General features: G+C 42.3%; 1 protein-coding gene across 3 annotated transcripts in view; it reads left to right on the forward strand.

The window, feature by feature from the left end:
• PRKCH (protein kinase C eta) overlaps nucleotides 1-25,293 on the forward strand; it is a 367,061-nt gene that overhangs the window by 252,701 nt on the left and 89,067 nt on the right. For 2 of the 3 annotated variants that reach the window (XM_087855982.1, XM_045810456.2), the window contains 7 exons: nucleotides 10,830-10,980; nucleotides 13,439-13,473; nucleotides 16,692-16,780; nucleotides 18,229-18,358; nucleotides 20,528-20,706; nucleotides 24,309-24,452; nucleotides 24,627-24,800. In XM_087855982.1, the coding sequence (XP_087712108.1) occupies nucleotides 10,830-10,980; nucleotides 13,439-13,473; nucleotides 16,692-16,780; nucleotides 18,229-18,358; nucleotides 20,528-20,706; nucleotides 24,309-24,452; nucleotides 24,627-24,800 (902 nt within the window). The remainder of the gene's footprint in view (nucleotides 1-10,829; nucleotides 10,981-13,438; nucleotides 13,474-16,691; nucleotides 16,781-18,228; nucleotides 18,359-20,527; nucleotides 20,707-24,308; nucleotides 24,453-24,626; nucleotides 24,801-25,293) is intronic. The other variant, XM_045810457.2, reaches the window with a different exon arrangement.

Below are 25,293 nucleotides of genomic sequence, written 5' to 3' on the forward strand. Positions count from 1 at the left end.
AAGAAGTGGCAGCTGGAAGTCTGCTTATGGGTGAAATCAGTGTGGATGAGGGAAATGCAATATTTGTAGAATTACAGCAACAGGGTAGAAATTTGTACCATTTTTGCAGAAAGGAATTATAGGATTCTTGCATTTGATAATAGCAAGAGGGAATTTCTGTCATCAAATTACGTGTGCAGAAAGGAGTAGGCACAATAATAGTTGAAAATTATTATTATAGGAATTTTCTATTTATGCCTAATTCCACAAAGAGTTTGAAGCACTTGTTAGGAGGTGTTTATGGTAGCAAGCTATAAATAAGAAAGCAGGACCAGAGTAAGTATGAATTCATTCTACGGAGAACGCCGCAGTTGTCCTCTCCATATGTCCTCTCAGGGCACAAAGAAAGGCTGAAAATTCTAGAACATCAGTGCTGCCTACCCGAGGCAGCCATCAACCAATGACTGATGGCAACTGGAGGAGAACTATCCCAGTTTTTCTGCCCCTTGAGGATGTTGTATCAATTCCTTCTGATCGCTGAAGGAGCCCAGTCATGTGGCAAGAGGAAAGGCAGGAGATGGGATGGGTTCCTGGATGTTGGGTCAGGGATGTTGGCATTGGTGTCTACTGAACAGACTTAGTAGAAGAGTGTAGGATCTGCTGACTTGTTGATGAAGGGAGTCCTAGTGCGCCAAGCTTGGCAACCGGGAGACCTGCCATCTGGGAGATGTGGCTAGACTTTGTATCCCCAGGTCTTATGTCCCAGGACTCATCTTTCTCTGGGGATTCTCACTTTTCACTAGGACTCTCTGTCTACCATGGTAGCCTCAGAGGGTGGCTTGTCCGCTTTAATGCACTCTCTAAAGCAGAGCTCAGGCCTGCCTGGACCATGTAAGCCAGGCTTAATGGCAGAAGCTGAAGTGCACGCAGAATAATACGCACTAGATGCTTTCCCTCACAAGGAATGTTGAACACATCTTCTCTGTGCCTTCACGACCGGGCTTACTCCTAGCCTACCTCAGCCTGCCTCTGCAGAACTTTGTGGACACCCCATTCCTGGGCCCTCAAGTCCAAACCCCACAGAGTGAGGACCGAGGGGAAAGACTCTGTTTCCCACCTAAATAAGGCCCCGTGAAAGTCATTTTGCTGCCTGAAGATTTGACTTTCTCTCAGATGTTGGACAGTGGGAACACTACCCTTTGGGGAAAGCTCACCCCCTTTACCTTACTATGGTCCAACTAGGACAACTACTCTAACTTCCGTTCAGGAGATTTACATAGACTATAGCAGGGGAGCTCTCTCCCTACGGGGTGTGACATGATCTCACCTGTATTTCATATGCATAACCGGATGGATTGCAGAGGGGAGCGACCTTATGCAGAGAGTCTAGTTGGGAAACTAGTGCATAGTCTAGATGAGAGGAAGAAGGCGGCATGAACTATCCCTGATGAGCATGGGAGGGACAGATCTAGTCAGATCATAATAGGTTTAATAGAGCTTGACAGTTGATTAGTTGTGGGTGGAGATGAAGGATCTGAAGACATCTTTGGTTTTTTTCTGGGTGACTCCAAGGATAGCGATACTATTATCTAAGAGAAAGGGTGGGTTGGAGAGGCAGGGAAGAGGGCTCAGCCTACAAATGTCAATTTTAGGTCATATGGGGATGCCTTGGAGAGATGCTAAGAAGCTACTTAGAAATGTTCAGTATCTTTTTATGTATAGTGAGAAGCCAGAACTAGAGCTGTTGATTTGGGAGTCCTCAGTACATAGGAAATTGTTAGAAATCAAGACAACATATGAGGTCTCTGAGGAGATCCAGAAAGACCAGAATGGTGTACAAACAGTGTTGGGACATACACAAGTTTCAAGGTTGGGTGGGAGAGGGGAGCTAGTCAAGGGGACAAGGAGGAGAAATTGTAGAGTGAGAGGAGCCAGATGCTATCGGAGCTGAGGTCCTTTTCTCCAAGTACTGGGAAGGGGAGAGCTTGTACTTGGTGCTACTCCCGCATGACAGAGGTGAAGATGGTGAGGGATGACGGGAGGCAGTGCTCTCTCCTGTAACAGTGGAGCGAAAGGCCTTCCGCTTTGCTCTTGATGGAGCTTCGGTCACATCCAGGAGCTCTATTCTGATCACCTATCTGCTGACAGAGGAGGCTAGAGGGGTGGGTGAGGATGGGCTCGGCTTTCATGGTGCTATGAGGGCCACTCAAGAGAGTCAGTCTAGTAACAAATGATTTTTCTCTCCTCCTTTTGCCAACGGTAGCCGTCTGCTTGATGCATGATGGAAGGTGTTTATGCAGGCTGAGCTTCCTCGCAGGGAGCCAAACCCCCAAGAAACACCTGTCCATGGGGCCTGTGGAGTCAGGTCTCCTAATGCGTTGAGTCTAATTACTCTATGTGAATTTGGAAATAACTGTGAGTCATGTGGTTAGTACTTTTCAAAAACAGAAGATTCTGTACTATTCAGTGTTGTTTGGGGGGCTTTTGCGTGCCATTTTAAAATAGGAACACTCTTTTTTGTAGCCTTTGTCACTGGTGCTGGCCTAACGTCCTGGAACCCTCTCCCCATCCTGTGTATCAAATTCCCATTCCTCTTTTCCAAACAACTGCTAAGTTCAGTCCATTTATAAAGTCATTCTTAATTAATCAGAGGCCTAGATACACAACTCCTGTGATTCTCTCTTCACTCAGCACCCACTAAATGCTCTCACCCACTGGGGGTGTGTACTTAATGTAAAGACTCATTTAAGGTACGTATTTGCCTAGCCCATGTCCTAATCTCTCTCTGTTTATATCATTATCGTCTCAGACAGGAATCATCTAATGTTAAATTCTTAGGCATCATTCTCTACGCTCACAGTTTTGTGATCCGATGGTTGCTTATTCAGTGTGTTTGATGATATTAAGCAAGATTCTCTCACGACCTTCTCCTGTTACCTTTCAGGAATATATTTTGGAGAGATAAACAACATAATACTTTGTTTTTTTCTTGACTAGTAACTCACTTAACTCTGAGGTCTTCCTGTTTGTTATTCTCCCAGTTATCCCCTTCCACGGGCACAAACAATAAAACAAATATCTCAGGAGGAAGGGAAAAAAAGACGTTGGATAGCATCGCTCAATAGTTCAACAGTAGTACACAGAGTCTGGTGAGTCTGGTGGCCCCACTTCTATCAGTAGCTGCTTGACCTCACTTAACCTTCCTGTTAGCTTCTGTTTCCTCACCAGAAAAATGTATTACTTTCCAGGGATTCCAGGAGACCTGATGTTCATAAAGGACACAGTACAGTGTGGTGTTACCCATAAAGCCCTGGGATAAAACCAGGAGCAGAGGATTTCTAGTGGTAGTTCTGGCACGAGCTAGCTAGATCAACCTTGGGCATTGATGTTTAAGGTAATGGTTTCCTAAGTATTGATTTCTAGGCAATTAGGTGATGAATTAAATCCTTTCTGTTCCTGGGGCGCCTGGGTGGCACAGCGGTTAGGCGTCTGCCTTCGGCTCAGGGCGCGATCCCGGCGTTATGGGATCGAGCCCCACATCAGGCTCCTCCGCTGGGAGCCTGCTTCTTCCTCTCCCACTCCCCCTGCTTCTGTTCCCTCTCTCGCTGGCTGTCTCTATCTCTGTCGAATAAATAAATAAAATCTTTAAATCCTTTCTGTTCCTGGGTCTCTGTGGTAGTGCGAAGAAAGGGTTTTAACAATTATGTAACACGTAGTAGCTACCTGCCAGGTACTTTTCTAATTATGGTACACTTATTACCTCAGCGAGTCGTCAAAGTGCCCCTTTGAGGAAGGTCCTCTTGCGCTTCCTGTTCTACAAATGAGGAAAGTGAGGCATAAGAGATTTACCAGTTTGCCCAAGGTCACCCAGCTTGGAAGGGAGGAAGCAGGATTCCTGCCCAGGCTCCAGATCCTGCCGCTTCAACCACCACACACTCCAGCCTGTTGTGTAGAAAGGTCACACAACTTCCTCAGCTTGGCCCCAGGAAGACAAGCCAGGGATCTTTGTGAACTGTGGTGCCCTTGCTTGTTAAGCAAGTCCAACTGAACAAAGTTGAATGGTATTTGTACACTGAGTCAAAGTTATGCGCTTTATGCATTTTATATTCTGGAAATCTGTATTTAATTCTGAAAATTTAAAGGTGCCATGCCATAGACTTTCAGTCTCTGATTTAATTTGCTTACAATCATTTGAAAATTAGGAGATGTGATCTCAGCTTTCCGAAGTACTTCCAAATGACAGATTTCTGGAGCTGGAACAGAAAACTGTAGCTTTAGGTAGATGGAACAAAAGGCTGAAGGGGATGAAGCATTTATTGTTTTTGAGATAAAGTTAAGCAGCTTTATCGAGACTTCAGAGAGACGCCCCTCCCCCCATGAGGCCTCAGGTTAGCAACATGTTTCCGTCCAGCAAGACTTCTTGCCCTGAAAACTAACCCTGGCGTGGTTTGGTGGCTCCTTGTCACTTGCGCCTTCTAAAGTTCTAAAGAGTGTGTGGGATGACAATCAGATTTTATGACATAAAATTTTATTTCAAAATAGTTAATCTTTGTTGTATTTGACCTAATTATTCTCCACCCCATGGAAGGGATGGCTTGTCAAAACTGACTCCCGTTGAGACAGATCAGGGCTCCAGGCCTGCCCACCTCTGAGCCTGGAATGTGAGTTTCCCTCCTGGGCACTGAGCCAGCTTCCTATTTACTTAGAGGCAGTGAGCACCTCAGGAGCAAAACAGAAGTTGTGATGCAAGTTTTGGCTGCAAAGCACGATCAGGTTGCCTAACATGTTCAAAAAACCCCCTGTGATCTGGAAAATTTCTCCAAGCCTGGGTTGGTTTAAGGCCCAAAAGGATTAAATAGTCTTTTTTTTTTTTTAGTTCGTTAACTCAGTCCTAAGGCAACAGGGGGCAGTGCAAACAGTGAGGAAGCCTCCTGTAATGGTGAAGTGGGGGTGGAGTCTGTACCCGGGCAGAGTGCCCTCTGAGAGCTCCTTCTTCCTGTCCTGGGCATCCATCAAGAGAAGGTGACAGTGAAAGCCCTTTGAAGCCATGGGCAACCCCCACCCCCGTTTTCTTAACCAAACATCTTTTGAATTCCCAGGTGTTTATGAGTATGTTTTTGTGCTTTTTAAACAAAGAGGCAAAAGAATACAGAAGAGGGAGGAGTGAAGCGTCCTTAAAATGACCGCATGGGACGTGCTTCTGAGAGATCTGCCATACGGAGGTGAACTCTTTCCCAGTGCTGTGGGATAAAGGAAAAGATTGAGGGGCAGTCCCAGATTGCTTTGGGAAGAAGGGGATTTGATTTACGGTTTGGGGGACGCCACTTAGACTCTGAGGCAGCTGGGATAAATCTAAGTTAACTAGTTGGAGGGGAAAAAAAGAGGACAGGGCATTCCAGGAGGTGTGGAAAGCAGGAGCGAAGGTATTAGGGATGACCAACATGGTGGACGGTTGTAAGCAGTTTCTTCCTAAGTCCTTCAGGCTAGAAAGAATCACATGGAAAATTCAGAGGTCCTGTTATTACTATGGCAATAGCTGTTGGGGGTGAGGGGAAGGGATTCAATTCAAGAAATATTAAAAATACAAGTGAGCTGACCTTTTAACCGCTCTTCATATTATTAAGGGATTAAAAAAGTAAACTCTTGATAATTAGACCCCTGGGGAGAATTTAATTTGCATCTAGATGTGATAAGTGTTTAGTAATTCAATGCACGTTTTGCATTGGCTGGTATTGAGCTAGGTCTCAGGCTGGTGATAACATATGCTAGATATAGTGTGATCATTAGGCCAAATTTTATCCTCTGCCCAGCAAAGGAAAATTAAAATCTGGTCTTTTTGTCATTCCTAAATGGCTTCTGGAAATATTGCAGAAGAGAGCTGTATAATAGAGTGACTTCTGTTCATGTGTGATCCTTATCCAGAATTTTAAGAAACTCAGAATATTGATTATGACACTATCCCCATAGGTCTGAGGACAGGGATATAGTTATCTTCTTGAGACAGATGGGAAACCTGAGAATGAAAATAATTAGGCTGCTTGCCAAAGGTTTTACACACACACACACACACACACACACACACCCCAAAATAAAAACTGAAGCAGGTACAATTTTAACTGTGCCAGAGCCTCTGAAAGCATCAGTGTCTTAACCAAATTCATTTTCTCTATTTCTGCATTTCATTCTTTGAGATTTCTTATGTAAACCCTTCTTTTTACTGTTTAATAGAAAGTAGTAATTGATGTCTATATAGCATATATTCTTCCTAGCATTTTTATAGAAAAAACAATCGTAGAAGTTGAATTGCTGAATGAAATGTATGTATACAGCTTTGACAGGTATTGTCAAATTGGTCTCCAAAAAAAAAAAGAAATTCTTGAAATAGCTACATGTCTTGAGTGCCGCCGTGGGCCTCTCTGTGCTGAACACTTTCATTGCATTAGCCTCAGACCTTGAAAAAACCCTATGAGGAAAGCACTACCTGGTTTATGGATGGGAACACCGAGGCTTAGCAGGGTAAACACAGCCAGAAGGTGGCAGGACCAGGACTGGAGCCCAGTTATCCTCCTACCAGCAGAAAGTGGAGGTGCCTATTTCCCATTCCCTTGTAAGCATAGGCACATTAGCAATCCTTACAAATATTTGCCAGTTTAAGTAAAATGTCATTTATCTCCTGCTTCTTACTTGTCCAGCGAGGATAGGATTGGGCATCTGGTGTGTTTATTGTCTGTCTGCATTTATAGTTTTATAAATTGCCTATTTGCCTCCTCTGTCCCCTTTTTACTAGATTGTTCATCCCTTTTTATTATTAATTTCTAAATATTTTAAGTAGTAACCCTTTGTCATGTGCGACAAGTCCTTTTTCTCCCAGTTTGTTTTAACTTCCCGTTTTGTGTCTTTTGCCAAATAGAACTTTAAATTTCTTAAATTGCAAATCTGAGTCTTTTATGGCTTTCGAGTATTGTTACCCTTATCCCATCCTAGGAGTATATAATTTTTCCCTATTTCTCCATAACTTCCTCCTTAACATTTACCTGAGATTATTTTGGTGTAAGGAGTGAGGCAAAGATATTTTCTAAAAGGCTAACTAGTTGTCTAAATTCTATTGATCGATAATCTATCATTTACCACTGATTTGAGCTATGTTTTCGCTAAGCAGACTTGGTTTCTAGTTTTGGATTCTTCTTGAGAGGTAGCATGCTGTCTTAGTCACTATAACTTTATGTCTTATGTAGAACAAGTCTTCCTTCCCTCTTCAGAATTTTTTGGACAGTTTTTAAGTATTGATAGTGCCAAATTAACTTTGAAAAAGTTGTCAAGTTTAAAGACCTCCTTTGGGGATGTTTATTGGGATTTTGTTGAATTTAGTTTAGGAAGAATTGGCAACTTAATAGTATTAAGTCTTTCTTTTTAAGAAGTTCATTTGTACATATCTTTTCATATTCTTCAGTTGGGGTTTATAGTTTTCTTCATATAAGTCTTATACTTCTTCTGATAAATTATTCCTAGTTTGGGTTTTGTAGCTTTATGAATGGGAATATATTTTTATTATATATTCTAAATGGTTCTTTTGATCTACTAAAGACCTGTTGACTTTTAATGATTTACCATTGTCCATCTTACTGAACTTTGTTTTTAGTAGATTAGGCTAATGTCTCCTGAGTTTTCTAGTCATGTATTAAACACATCCAAATCATGGCATCTTTCCTCCTTTTCTCCCTCGATAGCTTTATCTTTATTTTTTCTTCATCTCTGACAGCTTTGGCAAGTATTTTCAGAATAATAGTAAGCAATAGAGGTGATAATTGGTCTTATTTGGTCTTAGCTTTCATGGGATTTATTATTATTTTTTTTATTTACCATTTATCTTTTGACCTGTGAGCATAATGTTTTAGTCACGTCAAGGAGACAATCTTCTACTCTTTTCAAAAAGTTTTTTTGTTGGATTACAAGTTAAACCTTATCAAGTACCTTTTAAACATATATTGAAATGATCATACTTTCTTTTACCTGTTAATAGAATAAAATATAGTAAGTTTTCTAATAATATGCCCATTGTTGTGCTCTTGGAAAAATTGCCACTTGTTTATGGTGGGTTTTTCTTTTAAGGTAATGGTCAGTGACATCAGGTCACCTGGGTGGCGGCATCTGACTAGATTTTGCCTCCGGTCATGATCTCAGGGTTATGAGATTGAGCCCTGCATCTGGCTCTGTGCTGGGTGTGGAGCCTGCTTAGGATTTTCTCTCCCTCTGCCCCTACCTCCCCCCAAAAATGGTAATGCACGATAGTATAGAATTTCCTGGTTATCTGAGTGTCATTGCTCCTGAGAAAAGTCCATATAAAATGAATTCTTCAAAATGAGGACTAAATTTTGTTAATATTTAAAAAGTGGGGGAAGGAGTTTGACCAAAAAGCTAAAATTATGAAAATCTTTGTTGAATGCATTTCGTTGTTTCATCATAGACACTAATTTTTAGAACAAAATAATTTTTCAGATAAAATTCTGTGGCAGAATACTACATATTTTATTTTTGATTACTATAGTTAAGTTTTAAATAGGCTCTATTTAGCAAGTGTTTGAGACTTCATCAGTTTCTCAAGGGCCTTTCCCAGGATGTTATTATTCAACTCATTCTCTCTTAAAAATGACCATCATCTTGTTTTCTATATCAGATTTCTTTTATTCACCTATGAACAGATCTAACTCTGCCAAAGCCTTATCTACCATTGCCTTCAGGTGGGAATCTTGCCATTCACAAATATCACTTTCCATAGACTGCATGAAAATTCTTCAACTTTCACAAGATTTTCATTTTATTTGGCAGTTAGCTTACACTGCATATCAAGATGTTCACCACACATAGTACCACGTTCAGGAAACTGGGAAGTCAATATGGAGGGCAAGAATAGATGGTGTTACTGAGTGGAAAGGAATATTTGTGTGGGGGACTAATTGTAAAAGAATGGGAAAGCAAAGACCCCATAACATGAAAACCACTAATATTTTCTAATATTGCTTTCCTGTTCATTTTGTAAGTATACGAACTTCAATAATGAAAATCCCTGCATCAGTATTCATGAGTGAGCTTGATATGTAGACAGAGGGGTACTTTTCCTGAAGTCCATAACTAGAAGTTAGATGGTCCAGAAATTTGATGGAAGAAAAAAATTTCATTAACCTATAATGCAAATATAGCATTTTCTTCCATTATGAACTAACCCACAGCACTGTTAGCAGTAATTGTGATGTTGTCACAATGGAAATCATGGATATTTTCATACTATGTTATAGTGTTTACAGATATTTTAAAATGCAACTACTACTTCACCACTACTAAAATGTAGTAGTGCTAATCGTGACTTCAAAATTATTAGAATGACCAGGTGCTCCACTAAGTATTTAATTTCTTAAAAAAGCATATATATTATTCTATCTCACTTAAAATTTAATATTTTGATACTTCTTTTGTAATTATATGTATATATATATTAAGATGATAAAGATTTACTTTGAGAAGGGATCCATAAGTTTGACTAGACTAAGGAGTCCATGACATAAAAAATATATATATATATATATATATGAAACCAGGGGTTAATAATAAATATATTTATATAAAATAAATATATATAATATATATATAAAATAAATATGTATAAATATAAAATACATTTATATTTTATATTATTTATTTATATTGATATATAAATATATATATTATGTTATATATATAAGTATATATATTTATAAATATATATATAATATTATATATAAATATATATATTTCTTTTATATATATCTTTGGCTATATCTGTTATATCTTTTAGTCCTAGGATTGTATCACATAGTTCCCTTTAAAAAAAAATGGGGCACTTTCTTTTCAGGTTTAAACCTTAATATCATCTTGCTTTTCATGGCTAAAAATAATTCACCCATGAAACCATCTGGGCCTGGATGATTTTCGAGAGGCAGTCCTAAGAAAATCTTACTAATTTTTTTTTTCTAAAAAATTTGTTTATTTGGTGTATGTAGCTCTTATTCAGTTAATTTTGGTCATTTGTGTTTTCATGGAAATCTTCAATTTCTTCCAGGTTTTAAAATTTATGAGCAGATTATTCTTGCATTATTTCTTAAATTTTCTTTGCATGGAAGTGATTAATTGCAAAGCATTATTGAAGAAGTAATCTTTTTTTTATTTATCATAAGTCCGTATACCTTGGGAAAGTTCTATAATTATCTGGAAGACATAATTTACTGTCTTTAGATAGTGCCCAGCTTTGATTCTTCAGGCCAGGAGTCATGATTTTTTAAAAGTGTGAAATTGGAAAAGGAACTTGCATTGTGTTCAGGTTAATTTCTACCTATTCCAGAGATGGTGTTGGGACTGATGCTTTTGGGCAGTGTCGTCACCGTGCTAAGGCCATTCCCTCCTTCTGTTTGTGAGGATGCCAGAACGAAAGGTGAATGAGAAATCTGTTTTACCGGCTAGTAGTTCTAGCCAGTCGATGGCCCTGAGGTCCCACACAGCGGGACAGGAGCTTGGAGGCCAGGCTGACATCCCATACTGGAACATTAGAACCCTGGGGGCCCATGGTCTGTGCTGGGGAGACTGGTCCAAGATAGCCAGCTGTAATCAGGCAGTGGGGATCTCAGAGTTCACTTAGGTCCAGCCCTTACAAACTAAGAGTCCTAAGGTCGCCAGGAAGCAGGATGATGTTCTGGGGGTGTTTTGCATCTTGAAGAAAGAGGAAACAATTTGGAGAGTATTTGAACTTTTACACTTTCTTGTACATTAGATACAGCTAGCTTCATTGCATATTATTCTTTTTCCTTTCTTTTGTTGTACAGCCACTCTCCAGAGAGACCGAATCTTCAAACATTTTACCAGGAAGCGCCAAAGGGCTATGCGAAGGCGAGTCCACCAGATCAATGGACACAAGTTTATGGCCACATACCTGAGGCAGCCCACCTACTGCTCTCACTGCAGGGAGTTTATCTGGTAAGAGGTTCCCTGGCTTCTCGTATCCTAGGAGCTTCTTTCTATAATCAAGACCTCCTCCGGTTGTGTGTGGTTTCAGAAGGAAGCATAATTATGAAGAGTTGTTTTAGGATCTCATTTTTGCCTTTTATTCCAATGTGTTGACCCAGTAATTTGAATTCCCAATGAAATAATCTAAACAATTTACGGATCCAAGGTTTAGATGTTATTTCTTTCTCCAGTCGTTTGGTGAAAGGTGCTAATGAATCACGAACTGGCGAAAAAGCACTAATTAGGGAGGCTAACCAATCGATATATAGATAATCAGTAAATTGGATAATCAGCCACTGAGTAAAAGAGAAAAAACAATAGTATTGCTTTAAAAAAGTATGACTCACATGCTGAGTAATAGAAATTAGTTGTGGTAAGTAAAGTAAGCACACAGTAATTAATCTTCAGCCTTATGGTATGTGGCCAAAGGTAATAACTTTCAGCGATGGCGTACTACAATCCTTGGTATTTAGGAATTGAGATAATTAACAGTCGAGAAATTCTAGATGAATGGGGCAATATCTTACTATACACGTGACTGAAGCTTAAGCCTCAGTGGCAAATCCATAATGTAAAATAAATTCAGGTTAATAGTTCTCTTCATTTAGAGCCAGCATTAAACACATTTATTTGGAAAGAGAAGAAGGAAATGCCCCCTTACACACCCCAAACATGTACACAAATATACCCATCTCTGAAGGAGAAAAGACAGTTTAGTATCTACGGCATAAAAGAAAATCCTTGTTTTTGTTGCAAACTTTAGTCATTTCGTTTAAGTCAAAAGCACTTGGTTCAGAGTAATTTTTTTTTGAGTATTGATCAATGAATTTGTATTTTGTTTTGTGTGTGTTTGTGTGTCTGTCTGTGTGTGTGTGATTACTTTGATTTAAAAGTACCTGCTACCTTTTAGCAGTCAGAATCCAGGGTTTGTGTTTCTGGCATTTTAAATTAAGAATAGAGTCTTGTCTAAAGCAAAGACCCTAAACTGGCTGGTGACATGATGCTGAGAGATGTGCCATCACAGCCTGAGTCTTCAGAAACAAGTTCCTGCTGCATTTTCTGTTGAACAAACGAAAAGCCCTGGCATCTTTGAGCCCATTTTCCGCCCTTGCGGTCATCTGTACTGTCGAGTTAGCTGCTGTCCACCTCTCTCCTTGTGGTTTTCCTGACCCGAAAGGTCTGCTACTCTTTATTTCATGTCACACCATTCTGCTTCCCTCCTTTATGTGGCCTGCCTGCCCCTGTGGGCATTTGTGGTGACAACCTGTGACCTCAACTAACATTCTCAATGGAAACTTGTTTGATAATTTCACTAAATTTTTTCCACCAGGGAAACATTAACTCCCACTCAGCCAGCCTTTGCTTGCTCACCTCTCTCTCTCACACACACACACTCACACACAGTATTAATATATGTGTTACATATATATGGTTAAGAGTATGGACTAGATGTGTGAACCTAGATAAATTATATAGTCCGTCAGTGTCTCCATATTTGTAAGATAAAGATAATTTTATTTTGCTTATATCATAAACTTTTATATAGAACTTTTATATATATAGTTCTAGGCACTATTCTAAGCGTTTTGCATTATCACCTCTCTCTTCATGACAACCCTATGGAGTAGGTACTGTGGTCATTATTGCCCTCTATAGATGAAGAAACTGTGGCTCAAAGGAGTTAGTGATGTGCCCCAGGTCACACCTAGGCCATCTGGTTTCAGAGTCTGTGCCCCGAGCCTCCCTCTTATGCGTGCTGCCTCATAGGACTTTTGTGAGGATTAAATGAGATGCCGTACGTCAGCAGCTTGGCTCGGTGCCTGGCACATCCCCCGGGCTTAATAAAATGTGGTCTGTGTTAAATGAGAATGAGGATAGTGTCATCATCGCCCAGAGAACGTACTAGGGAGAGATCAGGATGATAACTGTGGGCCTGATAGGCTTCTTGCGGCAGCATTTCTGCCCCGCCCCCGCCCAGGCTCTCCGGGTGATGGGGGCACAGGGAAGAGGGAGGGTGTCTCAGGCCAGGCGCCTGCGGTGGACGCATCTGCTTCCTTCACCGCCTGTGCAGCTTTCTGTGTATGTGGGTGAGAACACCCAAGAAGGTGGTGGAGTGACCCTTCAGGCTGGGGCTCAGTGACAGGACCAGATGAGGACCTGGGTTTGCCACAGAGGGAGGGGGTAGAATGAGGATCACCGGCGCCCACCTGTGTATATTGCTGGAGGACTCTGATCATCAGGTGACTTCCTCCATGTCCTGTGGGAACCAACAAGGGCTCAGAAATCACCTCCTCTCTGCTTCTCTGAGATTGCTTCTCATAAAGGAGCAGAGGATGGCATGCATTTGTTTTCCTGAAATACTATGATTGTAGGAGCATTGTTGCTGAAATAGATTGATGCTAACCTTTGTCTCTATTGTCTTGAACAGGGGAGTATTTGGGAAACAAGGTTATCAGTGTCAAGGTAAGAAAACATTTTAAAAACTGTGTTTAATATTGCTCCTATGTTGAAAACTGATTAGACTAAGAGGAGAACAGGATACATTTCATTAATATTGCGATAGATAACTCTGCAGGTCAAAGGGGACCCCTGTAGAATCGCGACTTTTTAGTTGTGGTTCGAATTTTGGCTACATTTTAACCAGCATAGAGGGGACATTTTTATTTCTAAAGCCAAGGTACCTAATAAAGTTTGTTTAAAGTTTTGTCTCTGTGATAACTTGAAAATACTGAAAGGTGATGCCATTTGGTGGGCATTAAATCTTGAAGCTAAATTTTTGTCTTTTACAGCCCTGTTGTTAATAGGGGTGAGAAGTGGCATGGTGTTGTCTCTTAACCTAGATAGGGAATAGAAGCAATGATCCCAGTTGCTTTTTGGTTTTTTAATTTAAAAAGTGTGAGAAATGTTCAAAGTTAATCTGTTAATGAGTAAGTTATTATACATTAAATTTATTTTGATTTTCACAATTCTAAGATAAAACCAATTTACTAGTGTTGCAAATGGGAGGAGTGAAAGGAGGCTGTCACTCAGATTTAGGCAGACTGGGTTTGTCTGTCTTTTATTTGGGCCGCCCTTGTTGCTGGCTTGAGCGTCATCACACAGTTTATACACAGGGGACCTGTCTTCTTGACGTGCGCTCGACGGGTGATTGGTAAAATAGCACTACGTGTCCTGGAGTGGTAGCCTCCATCCAGGAAGGAAATCCTGCCTTCTCTTCTGGAGAAGGTGAGGCAGAACATTTATTCCCTTAGAATAGAATAGGACATACTCTTGGATATAATTTTCACTTAACATGTATGAACAATTAATTCTATTGAGTTCTCAAAGTTAGAAAAACACAGAATATATAATCAATATGACACTAATTGACTTTATGCTATCAATCTCAGCCCCAAATGAGAACATAGCTCACAGGTGAGAATCGATGTCACTTTTTGGCACCTGTCCAGCACAGGGATGTGCCCTGTGGTCAACCCTGGTCCCTCTTATGCATAGTGCCAGGATATTTGATGGGCTGATTTTCAGTGGGCCACCTGTTGTTGAAAGAGCAAGAAAGAACATTGGTCAGGAGATATGAAGACACCAATATGTTCACACCTTGTTAAGGGACATAAAATCAAATACCTGGTTTGAGAAGGGTATATACCGTGCTAACACTAATCAGAAGCAAATAGACAAGGCAGACTTCAAAACAAAGATTATTATCAGGGATAAGGAGAGGCATTATTTAATGATAAAGGGGTCAGTTTTTCAAGAAGACCTGATGATCCTTAACATGTAGGCACCTAATGACAGTGCATCAAAATACATAAGACAAAAACTGATAGAACTGCAAGTACGTATAGACAGATCCACTAGTTGGAGACTTCAATATCTCAGTAACTGATAGGTCCAGCAGGCAGAAAGTCTGCAGGGGTATCACAGTTTGATCAAATTGACATTTATAGACTACTCCACCTAACAATAGAAGGATATGCATTCTTCTCAAGCTCACAAGGAATATTTATCAAAATAGACCACATTCTGGCCCGTGAAATAAGCCTTAATGAATTTAAAAGAATAGAAGTCATAAAAAAAAAAAGAAATCATAAAAAGTATCTTTTCAGACCACAGTGGAATTAAACTACACATGAATAACAAAAAGATAGGTGGGAAGCCCCTCAAATATTTAGAGATTAAACAGCACATTTGAAATAGCACACGGGTAAAAGAAGACTCCAGAGAAAGTGATAAATATTTCAGACCAAATGAAAATGAAAATACATTTTATCAAAATTTGTGGGATTCAGGCAAGGTAGTACTCAGAGGAAAATTTATAGCATTGAATGCATATATTAGAAAAGAAGGATCTAAAATCAGTAATCTAAGGTTTCATCTTTAAGGAAACTATAAAAAGGAGAGAAGCTTAAAGTGAGAAGAAGAAAAGAAAAAAGATTAAAGCATAAATCAGTAAAATTGAAATTAGGAAAACAATAGAGAAAAATGACCAAATAAAAAGCTGTTCTTTAAAAAGATCGATAAAATTGATAAAGTTCTAGCCAAGCAAATGAAAAAAGCAAACCTCAGATGCTTCAGAATATTAGGTTTTTCTATGTGAGGGATAGTTTTGACATTCCCTCATATAAAAAGACTGATTTTCTGGGAACTTTCAATTTGGTTCTCCTTCAAATTCAGTCTGATGAAAGCTAGATTTGTTTTATTTGCTGACACATCATCAGTGTTTATGTATTTAATCCTAAAAACCTCCACATGTCTTGAAAGGTCTTAAAAATAACATATATTTTCATACTGCTGCATTGCACTTGCTCATCTGTTAATGGCAAACTGGACTCTGCATTATGTCAGTTATCCAGATGAAAATGGGAAAAAATGTTATTCCGAAGTTCTAAGTATTCAAACGATTGATTGAGTCATTCTGCAAATATTTAATGGGTGCCTGTCTTGTTCAAGGCATCGTGCTGCCTGGGAATTCTGAGGGCATTAGAGGCTACATGTGGAAGGTTTGAAATGCAGGGGCAGGCTAAGGGCTGTAAGAGATCCGAGGAGAGAGAGAGATGGTTTAGTCTAGAAGGGGAGTTAGGGGTAGTATATTTTCATGGAAGAGACATTTCTCAAGTTGTGTCTTATTATAAACTTAAGACGTAGTTAGGCGTTAGGCAAAGAGGATATCCTAGGGATTGAACAGGACATGGTCAGTGTGCAGGGGAGGGTGAAGGCTTGCTCTAGGGAGAGCAACCAATCTAGTTTTTATTGGAACAAAGAGCTCCCATAGAAGAAAGGTAACAGATAAGCTTGGGGTAGCTTCTGGAGGGCCTGAAACCTGGCTGGGAAATTTGAGCTTGACTCATCAGCAGTGAGATGCCATTGAAGGTTTAGATCGTGGGGCAAGAGGACCAGAATTCTACCGTGAGAGGATTCCTGTGGAGGGGGGTGCAGGCAGGAGGAAATCCAGAAAGGATGAAGTAGGCTCAAGACTTGAGTGTGAATAGCTTGGCTGTGAGCAAAGGCGTGAATCAGGGTGATGGTAATGACGGTGGAAAGGATGGGTGCACTGGATTCCATCGTGGGGGCCAGACACTCAAATCAAGTCACCTTGACATGGTGCAGCCCTTGTTGACTCTACTAGAACTGGCAGACTGTGAGTCTCCGAGGAATGTATAACCTTGCATTTAATCCCCTAGTGTGCACCTGTGTCGTCCATAAGCGCTGCCATCATCTGATTGTTACAGCCTGCACTTGCCAGAACAATATTAACAAAATGGATTCAAAGGTAAGAAGATGGAAGTTTGCTAATTAAGTGCCTGCGTGAGCTCATGTCTGCACTTCTCGCTCTCTCTTTTCTTGCTTCATCCCCTTTCCACTTCCCTTCTGCACTCCTTGAAGTGATTGGTGGTATCAGAATTGAACTTTCTCTCCTTTTTATATTTTGCTATTTTTATGTCTGTACTTGCGTAGCCTGACCTGTCCTTGAGTTGATCCCATTAGTGGTCAGCTGGTTACAAGCTCTCAGGATCAGTTTTCCTAATTTGGAGAGCATTTTAGAGGGCTGAAAAGATCCCTGCGTTTGGCATTAAATGACCAGGATTTGAATGCGGAATCCAGCTTCCGCTAGCCAGCTTCTCTGTCAGCCTCAGTCTCAAAATGGGATCCGTATTTCCTTCACGTGCTTTTTGTGAGGCTTCGACGTGATAGCACTGATGTGACAAGTATTTGTTAACTATAAATTGTGCTTCCTCAGTAAGGTGACTATTAGCCTCCTCCGGTGTCTTCCAAAATTTCCGGGAGGACGCACTTCTGTATATAAATGCTTGACTGTCATTCTCATCACTCGCATTGCATTCAGCGGGGGTCAGCACCTTCTAAACTGTGCAGCTAGAAAGTGGCTGGACTATTGCTGACAATGAGCAGTGGGTTTACAGGTGCATTGGAGAGTCTGACTTGGAGCTCAGCGGTCACTTATGGTACGCACACAGGGTTGCTCAAGGGCACTTGCAGAGGTTCGAGCCACGGCTTTTATGAGAAAGAGACCAGCAAAGTTTCAAGAGGAGTCCTAATTGCCCCACTCCTTGTCCCGTGTGGGTCTGTTGTCACTCCAATGGTGACGTAGACTGTAGCGCATATGCCTAGTCTAATTATTTGCTGGAAACACTTTGTGAGATGAAAGCAGGACCTGAGCACTCAGATTGTAATATGCAGATGGTGGGCACAGCCCAGAAGGGCTGAGTAAGCTGCTAGGATGTCACTTTGCAGTGAATTCCTTCTGTGGCTCTAGGCTCGCCGGGTGCCACCTTCTCCCGCAGACCCCCGACCAACACAATATCAGGGAAAGCCTGCGCTAACAGCAAGTGCATATGGTCTATAAGAGACCTGTTTAATCCTGAAGCTACAGGGGTCTAGGGAATAGACACGGGTGTGAGGGAGTTGGCGGGGAGAGAAATACAGCCTGAATATAAAAGATGATTAAAAAAAAAAAAAGGTTTTCATTCCTCTTTATCTCCCAAAATAGTGAATGATCTCATGTCCACTAGACCCTTTCTTTTTAGTCTCGTTGATTCACAAAGGTGCTCAGCCTGGTGAGGAAGGCCCGAGCACAGGGAAATGATCTCCCCAGCTCAGGTGTCATGGTAACATGCTGCGTTTGGGGGGGCTCCTGTTACAGTTTCTACAAGAGCTGTTGGCAGGCTTCCCAGCTCTTGTCCTCCTGCTGCTCTTTTGTAGATCGCTGAGCAGAGGTTTGGAATCAACATCCCGCACAAGTTCAACGTCCACAACTACAAAGTGCCGACGTTCTGCGATCACTGTGGCTCGCTGCTCTGGGGCATCATGCGCCAAGGACTTCAGTGCAAAAGTGAGCTGCTGGGGTGCTGGGCACCCGCGTCCTGGGAGCGCCGCGCTGCAAGCTTTAGGAGTTCTGTAGGCTCAGCTGCTGACCCAGGACCGATGGTTTTAGACACTTTGTAAACTAGGTCTTCGCAGTTCTAGGTGTATGTGTCGCTCGTCAGGCACGTAAGGAGAGCCCCATCCGGTCCAAAGATTTCCTAACTATAGATCCAGTCGGTTGTTAAATTCAGTGTTCTGTCTAGTCGGCGGTCAGCTGCTTAGTGCTGAGGGCCTGCTAGTTGCTGTGGATTTTCATAGGTATTTGAAAGAGGGAAAAATGGGATTTGGGTCAGAAACAGAAGTTGGTAGGAGGTGAGGTGGCCCAAAGAGAGGCTTCGGTTTTGAGTAAGAACTGGCAGGAGAGTAGGTCTAGTGATGTCACCAGAAATAAGCAGGAATTGAGTCAAAGCCCAACAAGAGCTTCCCCGGGGTCTTCTCGAAGAGATCGATAGGGATTGGAGAGGTAGGGGTGAAGGATGTGTCAGCTTTGGCCATGGACTTACACGTCACTAACTGTGCCCAGTGCAGCCTGAGTTTGGAGCTTTTGCCTTAGCAAAGGGTCTGAGAGTAAGGGGTGATTCCCGTCCTGTTAGGAGCTGGGGAGTTGTTGAGTCATCTCCCACTGGGTGTTGCTGTAACAATCCGGCTGTCACGGGGCGCAGTCCCCTGCAGAAATACAGGCGAGTGTCCGCCCGAAGCTTTAGCTAAGTCCTGAGTCACTGGGGGAGGCGGAGTTGATGTCAGAGCAGCTGGACAGCGTCCCGCACTGCCTGCACTTACCAAGCCCACTTCTGCCGACAGAAAGGGACTAGTCCTTGTCTTTAACAAGGGCAAACTCTTTCATCTCTCGAGGACATCATTTCATAATTCTTTTTTCCTAGATACATGAAGTAATTCTTTTTCAACCCAAACAGCACCCAGCTCGTGCATAGCTTTGCTTAGGCTTGATCTTAAGCTGAATGGTCTCCCCTGGGCGTGGGTTTCATCGCAAAAGGCACTTTCTGCTTTTGTAGTCATTGCCGACATGCAGAGCTGTGCCTGGGGCTCCTGCACGTGGTTCTTGTCCCTCGTGGCCTGGGGGTAGCACATAGACAGTGATCCATTTCCAGTGCTTTTTGCTCGTGTTGTCACTGGCACCTTAGAAAGGGCACTGCAGGCCTGTGTGTCTCTGTGCCTGCCTTCCCGAGAGAGGGGGATTTCCCAAGAGGGGCTAATGAAGCTGCAGCCTCAGGGTCCCTCCCTTGCCAGGGTACCTTCCAGAGCTCTCCACTTAACTGGATGTTCTTTTTCTTAAAGAGGACACCCTAAGTTACATACACTCAGGCCCCCCAAACCTGGATCTGGGCATGCTTCCAGAGGTGGGTTGACACTCCAGATACAGGAATTTGTTGCCTGCGGTCCCTAGTTTTGCCTCCCGTCAGCAGGGCCCATGCAAAGAAACTGCGTCAGAACTTCCTGCTGATTGAACTCGGGTCCCTTCAGCATCCCAAGTCCGTTTCCTATGTACCGGGAACGCAGCTTGCTTCTCTCTCCTCTTCCAACTGTCGTTGATTTTGACCTTTAAAAAACTTGCTCTTCTCCCCCATGAAGTAGTTAGAACCACAGGCTGCAAGGCCTGAGAACCTCAGCCCCACAGGATGCTGTGCCCTGGGCTGCGAGGGCTCCCCGACCACAACAATACTCAGAAAGAGAGCTTCACTTAGAGGTGTTTCTCTCAGACACGCCATTTCCATCCTGTTTGAACAGCGATCTCCACGTGGCGTTTAGATTGCTACCTTTTATTGAGTGATACAAGGAAAAGCATAAAGTCAGTTGGCATGATTCCTTGTTAGTTAATTGACTGAAATGTCACCGTGATGAACGTTTTGATTTCTATATTGAATCACGCTGTTCAATCGGCAATGACTATTACACATGATTTAGGTGGATGTCTTTCATCAAGTCACAGTGAAAAAAGTGGATTTGAAATATATTATTCGTCAGTATGCCAGGCTTTCTGCTGCTGCATAAAGCAGCAATGGGAGAAATGTCAGGGTTTGTTTTGAGTGCAAGTTCAGTTTAATGAGAGGATGGCATTGTTCAGCCTGGATCATTCCCCTGTCATAATCTTTCAGGTTACTAACGTTCTTTTTTGCAGCACATGTTGACTCCTTCCTGAACGTGGATTCCCTTCTCTTCCCCTCTCCAGTCTGTAAGATGAATGTCCACATCCGATGTCAGGCGAACGTGGCCCCGAACTGTGGGGTAAATGCGGTGGAGCTCGCCAAGACCCTGGCCGGGATGGGCCTCCAGCCTGGAAATATTTCTCCAACCTCGGTGAGACTTGGCTTTTTTTGATGTATCGTAATTTAGAAGAGTTGTTCAGATGTGGTGAGTCCGAATGAGTGCGTGAGGCATAATCGAAGTTCCTAATCTCAGCAAACACAATAAACGGACTTATTGTATTTTTAAAGAGCATTTTGTTCCACAAAAAGGATTCTTTTTACAATTATATGACAAGAAAAAATAAGCATGCACATATAGCAGGAAGCAGAAGGAGGATTTTTTTTTTTTTTTTTTTTTTTTTTTGATTAGCTTCCTGTCAGTGTGGTGTGGTGAAGCTCTGGAATCCAGGGCCCTGGGTTACCCTCTTTGCTGGGGCCCCGGCAGTAGAGTTGACCAGCAGCTACGGGCCTCAGCTTCCTCCTCTCTAAAGGGGTTGAACTTGAAGATGTCTGAGATTCTCCCCAGCTCTGAAGTCTCACTGTTCTACAGTTTTTGTTTATGGATTGTGAATTTATCTCTCAAGTTCAGCAACAAAGAGGAGTTCCTTCCTCTCAGTTCCTGGGAGTGGGTGGAGTTGTCCATTGCTTTGGGCGTGTTTTGTCTCTCGGCCTCCCCGAGTGACCTCCGCTCGCTCTTGACCATTAGAGCCTCAGCCACTTCCCAGGCCCACGTCCTGTGGCTGCCTTCCTGGCTGGGGCTGCAGAGAGCTGGGAAAGAGCCCTGGCTCCTGTTGTGGCTTGTGAAAGGTGTAGCTTGATAACCGGTTTAGGAAACTTCTAGACTTAAATATCTCTGGGTACTTAGGAAGGGATGCGCAATCACTGTCAAGTTCTTGGTTGTCCAGAAAATGTCTGTACTCATCACCCCATTTTCTTATTACTGGTAGATTAGGGACTTGGACTGAAATTGTATTCCTTTATTTAAGGGAAGCATCAGCAAAGTCTAATGTCTAGACTATGGACAGACAGGCAGGATGCTAGTACCAGGAGGGGGATTTCTTTCTTTTTTTTTTTTTTTAAAGTTTTTATTTATTATTTATTTGACAGAGGGAGAGACAGCCAGAGAGAGAGGGAACACAAGCAGGGGGAGTGGGAGAGGAAGAAGCAGGCTCCCAGTGGAGGGGCCTGATGCGGGGCTCGATCCCGTAACACCGGGATCACGCCCTGAGCAGAAGGCAGACACTTAAAGACTGAGCCACCCAGGCGCCCCAGGAGGGGGATTTCTAATGCATGGGACAGCTATTCCCGAAAGGCATGGATTAAGGATTTCAGCCTGCACCAGGGCTCCTAAAGTGTCATGGGAATAAGATAGACCATGTGGCACAAGCTCTAGAATGTACATTGCCACTTGTCAATTGTCACTTGAACCAAGGATCTTTAATGTTATGATATTTAAAAGTGGCAAAAGCAAAATTACCTGTCATTTGACGCCACAACATGAAAAAGAATCTTAAGTCTATCAAAAGAGAAGAATGGGTTTAAAAAAAAAAAAAGTTTGAGAAATACTGGCTTAGAGTTTTCTAGCATGACCAGAGGAAGTATTTAAGTGGAGGAAGTGAGATTCAAGCTAGGAAAGTTTTTCTATCTTTGAAATATTTGTGATCAGAGATCCGGGGGAAGAAACTACTAAAAACAACTGGATTTTTTTTCTTTTCTTTTTTTTTTAAGATTTTATTTATTTATTTGACAGAGAGAGAGAGAGAGACAGCCAGCGAGAGAGGGAACAAAAGTAGGGGGAGTGGGAGAGGAAGAAGCAGGCTCCCAGCGGAGGAGCCTGATGCGGGGCTCAATCCCATAACGCAGGGACCACGCCCTGAACCGAAGGCAGACGCTTAACGACTGAGCCACCCAGGCGCCCCAACAACTGGATTTTTAAAGATGATCCGTTTTATATCTATAATCACTGTTTTATTGGGTTAAGTCAAAGCCTTGTAGCTTCAAGCAATTGCACAGTGGTTGTTTATCAAAAACATTACTTAGAAGTTGTTCCAGATAAGCTGGGGTTTTTCAGCTAAATAGGTCAGGAGCTTCAGAACATTAGACTTTTGACCTGTCGTCTAGCGGTAGCTCGTCTTATAAATGTCCCAAGGTGTACATCTGCAAGTCATCTCCGTTAGGGAGCTCCCTCGCTGTGGCAGGGCTTGGACCAGTGGGATGGGGCTGGTTTACCCACGGTGGGCCTCCTTCCAGTTCACTATGGAGAGACTGGAGCCCTCCTTGTGCTGGTGGTCAATCTTTCTAGAGAGCCACTTGACTATATCAGAAGTCTTCAAGATTTAGGGGCGCCTGGGTGGCTCAGTCATTAAGCGTCTGCCTTCGGCTCAGGGCGTGATTCCGGCGTTATGGGATCATCGAGCCCTGCATAGGGCTCCCTGCTCAGCAGGAAGCCTGCTTCTCCCTCTCCCACTCCCCCTGCTTGTGTTCCCTCTCTCGCTGGCTGTCTCTCTCTCTGTCAAATAAATCTTTAAAAAAAAAAAAAAGTCTTCAAGATTTATATTTTGGCCCAAAAGATTGCATTTCCAGAAAGTTATCATAAGAAAATAGATGATGCCCGGGATCATGTTGTTGAAGCAGCTCAGTTCATGTGTATTGAATGTGCCAGGCACCGATCTAAGTGCTTTATGTGCTTTTATTCATTCCTCATAATAATTTGTGCGGCAGGTGCTATAACCTCCTCTTTGTTAGAAGAAACTGAGGCACAGAGACGATGGGTAGGTAACTTGCCCAAAGTTCCAGGATTAGGTTACTGAGCTGTGATTTGGACCCAGGCAGCTTGCTTGAGAGCTACATTCTTAATCGCCCCGCTTTGGAGATTTGCCTGCAGGGATGTTCATGATAGTATTATTTAAACTGGCAAAAAAAAAAAAAAAAAGGGAGATAATCTATGCTTCCAATAGCAGGGCAATTAATGAATCAACTGTGATATACCCATAAAACAGAATATTGGACACCCCTTAAAACTCATGTTCTTGAAGGATATCAAAAATACACATGAAATGCGTTGAATAAAAATGTGTGTTATGAAACCACAATTTTATTATATCTTTAAAAATCAAGTGTAAAGATAGATATATGTGTATGTGTAACAGGTTTTATTTTTTACTTTTTGAAGGGGGTGCTGATAAGATTAGAGGTATTTAAATTTTAATCCTTCATACATTCTTTCATTATTCTAGCTTTTAATATTAATTTTTATTTCTCTTATATAATTTTAAATAATGCGTAATAAATATTGCTTCGTTCACATCCTGGTATGGATTCCTTGAGCAAATGTGAAACCGGCTCTTTGAACGAAGTGGACACCAGGTGGCGCTCTTGGAAACCGACCATCCTGTGGAAATCCACCGCAAGCCACTGGAGGGACCAGACTAAGGCGTTTGTGTTTCATACACTCCCATTTGAGTTCAAACTGAAACTCTCGGTGGCTTAGATATATTTTAAAGTGATTATTTTCCCAAATACAGTAAGCACAGATCAGGAGCTGCTACTGAGGTAGTTTTGAAGGGCAGAGCTTGATCACATGTCAAGCTGAATTGATCTTTCCCCATATGCTGTGTTGAGAGTTGAGGCAGCAAATAAGGTCGTCTCCATCCACAAATGCTTCACGCCCGTGCTGTGTCCTCTGACTCCATGTTTTCCTACTCTTCTTTGCAGAAGCTCGTTTCCAGGTCAACTCTAAGACGACAGGGAAGGGAAAACACCAAAGAAGGAAATGGGATCGGGGTTAATTCTTCCAGCCGGCTTGGTATCGACAACTTCGAGTTCATCCGAGTGTTGGGGAAGGGGAGCTTCGGGAAGGTGAGGCTTGGCTTCTGAGGTGTCTGGCTTACAGTAAGCATGCTACGTGGATGTTTTCTGAGTGTGTGCATACATATTTATGGTCACACCTCCCAAGTGCCAGGCCCATTCTGTCCCACGTGTTCCCACACCCTGAGAATCTCAAGAGTTCTCCCTTCTCCTGCTTTGCCATAGGTGATGCTTGCAAGAATAAAAGAGACAGGAGACCTCTATGCCGTGAAGGTGCTGAAGAAGGATGTGATCTTGCAGGATGACGATGTGGAATGCACAATGACGGAAAAAAGGATCCTGTCCTTGGCTCGCAATCACCCCTTCCTCACACAGTTGTTCTGCTGCTTTCAAACACCCGTAAGTAGGACTCACATTCACCACCTCAATGGCTTCCTTTCTTAAAGCGATGGGACAATAAGGTGTTGAAGATTTCACAAAGAAGTACATCAGACTTTGAGGGATGAACTCTCACTGTAGGGCCATAGGGAGGTACCGGTAACTTCTGATGACCTCTGGGAGAAAGCTGAAACCAGTGAACTAACCACTTACTGTCATGTTGTCCCAGAGAAGGATCATCTCAAGGGTTGAAAAGGTCTTCGTATGTAAGTCTCCTCTAGCAGAGTGAAAGGTATAGAAGTCTAAGAACAGAGTAAATGTCATGGGCTGCTAATCTTGGTGACTTTGACCTTGGCTCTACCCCTAAATGCTGAGCTAGTTATGACCTGGGCACGAAAGTTCAGATCAGGATAGGTCCAGAGAAAGAAACTTAATTTGTCAAGTCTCAAGGCATTGCTCCTCACCGTAATCAGGGGCCCTTTGTTTGATTTCTGCGAACTGATCCTGGGATTCA

The sequence above is a fragment of the Ursus americanus genome, chromosome 26 (genome assembly GCF_024610735.1).
Source record: "Ursus americanus isolate L20-20 chromosome 26, mUrsAme1.1.p, whole genome shotgun sequence".
NCBI classification, from domain to species: Eukaryota; Metazoa; Chordata; class Mammalia; order Carnivora; family Ursidae; genus Ursus; species Ursus americanus.